The sequence below is a fragment of the Myotis davidii genome, unplaced genomic scaffold, assembly GCF_000327345.1.
Source record: "Myotis davidii unplaced genomic scaffold, ASM32734v1 scaffold378, whole genome shotgun sequence".
Lineage (NCBI taxonomy): Eukaryota > Metazoa > Chordata > Mammalia > Chiroptera > Vespertilionidae > Myotis > Myotis davidii.
In genome coordinates this window covers 1,241,527-1,250,034 of record NW_006290631.1, presented here as the reverse complement: position 1 = coordinate 1,250,034, position 8,508 = coordinate 1,241,527, and the positions used below count along the sequence as shown (strand labels likewise).

Genomic DNA, 8,508 nt, shown 5'->3' with positions numbered 1-8,508 from the left:
CATAGTTTTCTTTCTATGAATAGTTATAACGTCCTATTTCACTGACCGGCTTTCCACCTCTGCTGGGACTGCAGGGCGTATTTGTCACAGTCTTCTCTGCTTATTTTATTTTGTGCAGCAAGATTCTCTGCAGTGATTCCCATGGGCAGTTTGACATGCTGATCGGTTAATCCTGCCCACAAAGTATCTTCCAGCTATTAAAACACATTAACAATAAAGTGATTTGTTAAAGCATGTCTTTCAAAGTAATATGCTATAATTTCTTTAAATTTAAGCAATTAAGAGTTCTAAAATATAAAAGTGAAATTAGATTTTCTGATAGCATTACTGTTACTAAATTGTTCGAATTCATTTCTGAGACATTTTAAAAAAACATTCAATGACATAATAAAATGACACATTCTCCTCTCTCTCTAAACGTGGGGCTCTGAAGAGAGCCAGCAATGCTAAATGTGCAGGGTGAGAACACAAGAAGTTACTCCACAATCAAAACCTCTCAAGGTTACATTCCGTAGGAAACCTAACCGGGGCATGTGTTCTGACCAGGAATCAAACCGTGACCTCCTGGTTCACAGGTCGACTCTGAACCACTGAGCTACACTGCCCAGGCTCTGATCTATCTTTCCAAAGGTTTTCTCAAATACATTTGGTGTCTAAAACTATCTCATCTTTTCTAAGTCTTATTCCTTTCAACTTTCAAAAAGGCCAGGTGAGAGATGAATGAACAGTGTAAATCAATCACTATAACTGAAAAAATGCTAAAAACGTAAAATGTCATTAGCCCTTTTATATGGGAAGGACAGCATACTACCCCTCATTCTTTATCTGTACTATCATTCTCATGTTGTATACACTCTATTCAGAGAATGTTTTCTGTGATGCAGAAGAAATCTATTCGATGGAGATTGCTCCAAAAGAAAACTCCCATAAATCATGGTAGATTTAATTACTTGGTTTACTAATGATTCAGCAGACATTAATTCAACCTTTGCCTATCTTTTTGATCTGCTTCCTTCCTTCTTCCCTTTCCCTCAAGTGTTCATTCCACTATCAGAGGTATGCTAAGATAAAGTCTAATTTTATGTGGATTAAAATGTTCAAACTAGCCCAGCTGGTGTGGCTCTGTGGTTGAGTGTTGACCTGTGAACCAGGGGGTCATGATTCGATTCCCTGAAAGGGCATATGCCCGGTTGTGGGCTCAAACCCCAGTGAGGGGTGTGCAGGAGGCAGCCAGTCAATAATTCTCTCTCATCACTGATGTTTCTATATCTCTCTCCCTCTCCCTTCTGCTCTGAAATCAAGAGAAAAAATATATATATATATATATGTACAGTGGGGCCTTGACTTACGAGTTTAATTCGTTCCGTGACGGAGCTCATAACTCAAATTACTTGTATGTTAAATCACTGTGACGTTTGTTGCGCCAACTAGCAGTCGGGTATCTGAAGCTGGCTTGTAACCCGAATTTTTTTGAACTTGCAACTCAAAGCAAAAAATCGGCCGTGAGAAGGCTCGTATCTCAAAAAAACTTGTTAGCCGGGACACTCGTAAGTCAAGGCCCCACTGTATTTTTTAATATATTTTATTGTTTGGTTTTTTTTTTACAGAGAGGAAGGGAGAGGGATAGAGAGTTAGAAACATCGATGAGTGAGAAACATCGATTAGCTGTCTCCTGCACACCCCCTACTGGGAATGTGCCCGCAACCAAGGTACATGCCCTTGACCAGAATCAAACCTGGGATCCTTCAGTCTGCAGGCCAATGCTCTATTCCCTGAGCCTGACCGGTTAGGGCAAAAAATATTTTTTTAAAAAGAGTCAAAACTAACAACCAAAATAGAGTTTTGAAATACTTTACGAAATTCATATAATTTATATCTTGCCAATCCCCTATTAGTAAAATTGGTTTCAAAATCAGTTTTCTCTCTCATCAAATGGTGTTATTAAATAATTAGCATAATAGTTTGAGAAATAATTTTTAATTTTAACCTTGAGATCTGCTCCCAACTTGGTTCCAAAACGTATGTTTCTGGCACAGTAGGGAGCCTGGCTCATGCTTTCAGTTCCTCCGCACAAGACAACTTCAGCAGCTTTAACACAAATTTCCTATTTAAAAACAAACAAACAACAACAAAACCCTTTTATTACGGCAGAAGTGCATATTTAAAAGTACGTGTTAAGCAATAAACTACTATTAAGTCTAATAAGTAACTATCATAGCTTACAGTGTTTCAAAAGGAAATACTTCCAAAGTAATTTTAAAGCAAATGCTAAAGTATCCATTCCCAAAGTACAGGGGTGGGAAGGGGAGAACTACAGTCTTCAATCATTTGTGCACAAGGAACAAATCCTACCTACTTTTTGGTGAGGAATGGTAATTCTTAACTCAATACAAATCTTGAGTTTTGTCTGGTTTAAATATACAGAGATATTGTCTAGTTTAAACGTACAGATTACCAGCAGATAATAAAGAACAAAAGCAAGATTTATCCTATTTATTATGGACGAATCTGAAGGAGACCACAGATTTACAAGAACCAGGTTAACCTAGGAGGCTCATAAAAAGGACCCATTTCATTCTTTCAGCTCTTCCCACTATTTGCATTTCTCAGGAAAGAACAAATCACAAGCCTCCAAGAGCCCGACGTTTGAAATGACTGCTGGGAAAATCAGGACCACTAAGATACACTGCTACAGAAAATTATTCATGGCAAAATCGTGTTTCTAATTTTATTTTGTAATAAAATGAAGACAAGTAAAATTGTATGCTTTTATTGTATGCCTTTTCCCTGTGCTCAAGGGAACAAAACTATTTGCCCAATCATCCCTTATACTGACCTCTCTTAACACATTGCGTACCGCATAGAAATCTCTAAGACATATGCCAGGGACCTCACGTTTTTGGGCAAACTGCACGTTATTTAAATCATCATAATGCACTTTAGGTGTTGTTTTTCAATAATTATAACATTTTTATTTACAAAAACAGACAATTAAACAATTAAAGTTCCTAGTACTTTTTTAACGTATGGTACTGCGTAAAACATTTTCCTCTATGAAGAGGGACCAAACAAAATTTACATAAGTATCTAGATTCGCTCCTTTTTCCATGGGCGTGAAAAACGAGAACACTCGTGAGCAGTCCTTAACAGATGGCACGCGAAACACAAGAAAACTCCTGAGCGGTACGAAATGTGTTAATAAACATCCTATATAATAAAAGGCTAATATGCAAATTGTCCCCTCCACCGGGAGTTCGACCAGGAGGTGGCATTGGCCGGCCAACTGCCTACGGCCCGTCCCCCTGGGCAGCTGGGCCCGATCGGCCCCAATCGCGGCGGGTCAGCTGGACCCCACCTGTGCATGAATTTGTGCACAAGGCCTCTAGTTACAAAAACCTACAGTGTTATACAGTGTTATATTAAACGGGGCGTTTTCTCTAATAACTTTTAACATATTCCAGAGAATTAAATATAATATTGGCCATACCTGACATCCACTCACAACGGACTGGAAACCAGAGCCACAGAGCCTGTTCAGAGTGAGAGCTGGGGTCTCTGTTGGGACACCCACCCGCAAACCAACATGCCTTGCCAAGTACGCAGCATCCGAAGAACTCTGGAACACAGGGAGAAGAAAAATCACTTCCTCTATAAATCTAGGAATTAAGGACAAAGTATATGGAAATGTTGGCGACCTATCAAAAATTATAAACTACATGGCTCTAAGGTAGGACACAACGCATGTAGTTACAGCGTATTTCATATTATACACATGTTTATGATTTACATAAAAACAAAGCACAAGAGTGGTGATGCTGGCAATTCAGATAGGCGAAGAGAAGCCATAAAGTGCTTCCTTTAAGTAAAAAAGTGAAAGGTTTCGACTTACTAAGGAAAGAAAAAAACGGTATGCTGAAGTTGCTAAGATCTCCAGTAAGAACAAATCTATGCATGAAACTGCCTAACTTATAAGCTAAACTTTATCATCGGTATGCAGGTATAAGAAAAAGACAGAGTACATGTATATAGGGTTTGGCACTATCTGTGGTTTCAGGTGTCCACTGAGGGTTTTGGAATGTATACCCTGGGAATAACATGAGATCACTGTACTTTTTTATTCTTATTGAATTCACCGGGGTAACATTAGTTAATAAAATAATATAGAGTTCAGATGTACAATTCTACGGTATAGCATCTGTATTTGTATTGTGTTCACCATCCCAAGTCATGTCTCTTTCACATTTCCACCCTCCCCTACCTCCTCCCACCCCCCTTTCCCTCTGTTAATCAACATACTGTTGTCTGTCTATGAGGTTTTTACTGAACACCTTCCCTTTTTCACCCAGCCCCCTCTACCTTCTCCCCTCTAACAGCTGTCTGTTCTCTGTATCGATGAGTCTGTCTCTATTTTGTTTGATAGTTTGTTTTGTTGATTAGCGATAATGAGGCTGAGACCTGCTGACTTAGGGAGGGGAGAGGTGAACAACCGGTAAAGAGGGTAAGAGGTGCTTCCCAAACTTAAAAAATGCATACGGGGCATTTTGTTAAAATGTGGGTTCTCAACCAATAGGTCTAGGACTGCACAGAATTCTGCATTTCTAAACATTTCCCTAGTGACGCAATGTGCTGGTCCCAGGATCACACTTTGAATAAGAAGGAAAAGAAGTAACTTTAAAAACACACAATAGTAACAACACAGTTACGGTGGAGAAAGCTAAAGCAAAACTGATAAAATGTGAAGAATTGGTCCATCCAGCCCTAGCTGGTTTGGCTCAGTGGATAGAGCGTTGGCCTGTGGACTGAAGGGTTCTGGTTCAATTCTGGTCAAGGGCACGTACCTCGGTTGCAAGCTCCCTCCCTGACCCAAGCCCTAGTCAGGGCTCGTGCAGGAGGCAACCAATCAATGTGTCTCTCTCTCACATTGGTGTTTCTCTCTGTCTTTCCCGCTCTCTAAAAATCAATGGAAAAATATCTGGAGTGAGGATTAAAAAAAAAAAAAATTGGCCCATCCAGGTAAAAAGGCTTTGTGGTACTCACTGTCCTATTTTTAATTTATTTTTTAATCCTTACTTGTGGATAATTTTACTGATTTTAGAGAGAGAGGAAGGGCAAAGGAGAGAGAGAGAAACATTGATGTGAGAGAGAAACAATGATCCGTTGCCTCCCATATGTGCCCTGACGAGGGATCAAAAACGCAACCTGGGTATGTGCCCTGACCAGGAATTGAACCAACAACCCTTTGCTGCACGGGATGATGCTCTAACCAACTAAGCCACATGGGCTAGGGCTGTCCTATTTTTTTAATTTTTATTTTTTTTTACCTTTTTTGCTTGGGTTTGCTATACTCCTTAAGTGCGTAAGAGAGAAAACCCATTAACTTCAAATAAGTCAAGGAAATTAATATATTTAGAAGCAATAAATTAAAGCATTTTGTTTTACACCTAAAACTAATACTGTGTTATAAGTCAAGTATATCTCAATACAACTGGAAAAACAAACAAACAAACCCAAAAACCAAGAAGCACTGAAATGTATCCCAAATTAGGTATATGTAGTAGTTTCCAGAATATATGCTCATTTGAGTTATACATGTTGTTGCTTCTCGAGTCAGAGAATTACTCAAATTGTAAATACCTCCAACCATGGACTGATCCGCCATTATGACATGTTCAAGGAACTATTTTTAGAAACTGATGAAGCAACAGGAATGAATACCATCCTCTGGCCGACTAACCTGCATGACATTGCCCACAATGACACTGTCAATAGTCTCAGGTGGCACTTTGCCTGCAGCCAAGGCAGCCCTGGCAGCAAATTCAGTCAGGTCGGTAGCTGTGAAGTCTTTCAGAAGGCCTCCGTAAGCCCCGAAGGGCGTGCGCTTAGCAGCGACGATGAACACACCTATTGCAACAAGAGAGGTTTGTAAGTAATCATAGATGAGTCAGTGTCCTGTAGCATGCTTTAAACAATCTCACTGCGAAACAGTATTGTAAAGTAAATTTTCAATTAGATAACCGAAAACCTTTGCATATACTAAGTCTTCCCCAAACTATCTGAGCACTCGTTTCCACATCTTGTTAAGAAACCATGGGCCTGCCCTGGCCAGGTGGCTCAGATGGTTGGAGCGTCCTTCTATGCACCAAAAAGCTGTGGGTTTGATTCCCACTCAGGGCACATACCGAGGTTTCAGGTTCGATCCCTGGCTGGGGTGAGTACAGGAGGCAACCAACTGATGTTTTTCTCTCGCACTGATGTTTCTCTTTCTCTCCTTTCCTCTCTAAAAAAATCAATAAAAACATGTCCTTAGGTGAGGATGAAAGAAAAGAAACCATGGAACTTTTACTGATGGATTTGTGTCTAGATATTGACTTATACTTGAGACCATTCAGACACTGTACTACTATTGGTATCTAAGTATAGTCCCCCTGTTTTATGCTAGTGATCTCTTTCCATGGAACAAACTAAACCTGCCCTGAAACAAAAAAATACCTCAGCTTCTCCTTTCATTCCAGTGGAGAAATTTACAGTCTAAAAGACTGTAAACAATATGTAACTATAATTTAGAAGAGATCCATTCTCTACAAATATAACATTCAGGTATTTATAAAAGGCCACAAATATTAGTTTGGTGTGTTGTGGAGACAGTAAAAAGTTTAGCGGTTACCAGAGGGTAGGAGGGGGAAGGAGGGATGAATAGGTGGAGCACAAGTGAAACTACTCTTTATTTACTTATTTTTTAAATATATTTTTATTGATTTCAGAGAGGAAGGGAGAGGGAGAGGGAGATAGAAACATCAATGATGAGAGAGAATAATTGATCAGCTGCCTCCTGCATACCCACACTGGGGATCAAGCCCGCAACTGGGCATGTGCCCTGACTGGGATTGAGCCGTGATCTCCTGGTTCATAAGTCGATGCTTAACCACTGAGCCACACCGGCTGGGCGAAACTACTCGTTATGATACTGTAATGGTAGATACATGTCATTATATACATTTGTCAAAACCCAAGAACTGCATAACACAAAAAGTGAACCTCAATGTAAACTATGGACTTCAGTTAATAATAGTATCAGTATTTGCTCATCAATTGTAACAAATGTACCACACTAATCTTTAGGTGAATGATTCTGGTTCTTCAGGTGACTGAGGCAGACCCGTATCACCTGAAGGATACATTCTTGCAGAGGGAAGTGGGCCCATTAAGTTGTTTCTTGCTTTGGAGAAGACAGCTCTTACTAAGCCCACGCCATGTGGCAACAAGCCACCTGTGTTAGCCCAGAGCTTTCCCTAGAAATCTCCTGTGTTCGCTCACAAACCACTTGTGTTAGCTCCTGGCTTTGGCTTCCAGCCGCCTGTCAGCTCATGCCACTCGGCTATATATAACAAGCCCCATTCCTCCGCGGGGGGTAAAGATCTGCCATTTCACTACCAAGGCGTGGCTTGTCGGTAAGCTACCTTAAACTCCATGTAATTTTGGAGTTGTCAGCCTCTTTCTGAGGTCTCTTGGTCTTGGGAAGTTTTCCCAAAACGAATGCTAGACGTTAATAACAGGAGCTACTTGGATGGGATGAGGGAGGTATAGGACCATTGATTTATCAGGAATAATGAAGGCCGATTCCGTGTTTCTCCAGAAGCTTCCTTGCATGAGTTTCTCCCTGTACTTCATACCTGAGAGAGCATTTTTGTCTGGGGGAGTACTGCTAGTGGTGAAATATGAGACACTAACCAAAGAGTGTATGTGGAAAATAAAAACAAAAGCAATAACTTTCCCTTTAATGACACCACTTCTGTTTACCTGCGCTTCCAGACCACAAAGGTTATCTGGAGTACGGCTAACACTAAAATACAATTGTTTTGCATGGGAAGAGGGTATTAAGTATATTTTTAATGTAATCTGGGATGTGTAGGTATAAAGACTAGACAATTTAAAGGATTTTTTTTTCTTACAATTTCATAAACTGGACACCATGTCAATAATTATTTGAGCTGATGCCAATGTTATGTAGCTGTTAAAAGGTCTAAAATGTAACAATCTTTACCACCAAACTACAATCCTGTTTATTTTTAAAGGCCCTGAAAATTCAGAAGCTAAATATTTCCAAAAACTGAAAGACAGTGAAAAGACATTAATCTAAAGTGCAGTGACTGGAGGAAAAAAAAAAAAAACAAACATAAGAGAAACAGGAATTCTGCCTGCTTTTTTTTAAAAAAAAAAATTTATCACATTGTTAGATTAACACTAACTTGTCATTAAGCAAGTGCAGACAGCAACTAACACAAATGAAGAAAAACTGCTACTAACTGTATCCCTTTCAGTTTTAGGATTAAAGTAATCTGGCAGCCTGATTGCCTTGCTACACAAACAGCCCAAAGCTACTGAGCAGGAAGAGCGCTCACACCAAACACTGGGATGGGCGTTAGTAAAAAACTGGGGGATGGATTCTGATTGACAGAAATCTGATACATTGATGATCATCTTTACCAATGTCTATCAAACATTCAAATG

General features: G+C 39.8%; 1 protein-coding gene across 1 annotated transcript in view; it reads right to left on the bottom strand.

The window, feature by feature from the left end:
* Positions 1 to 8,508, bottom strand: part of ACAA2 (acetyl-CoA acyltransferase 2) — a 21,350-nt gene that overhangs the window by 10,702 nt on the left and 2,140 nt on the right. Inside the window, exons 2-5 of the mRNA XM_006763633.2 lie at positions 5,735 to 5,901; positions 3,488 to 3,616; positions 1,988 to 2,104; positions 47 to 194 (exon numbers count right to left, since the gene is read on the bottom strand). Of these exons, the coding sequence (XP_006763696.1) occupies positions 47 to 194; positions 1,988 to 2,104; positions 3,488 to 3,616; positions 5,735 to 5,901 (561 nt within the window). The remainder of the gene's footprint in view (positions 1 to 46; positions 195 to 1,987; positions 2,105 to 3,487; positions 3,617 to 5,734; positions 5,902 to 8,508) is intronic.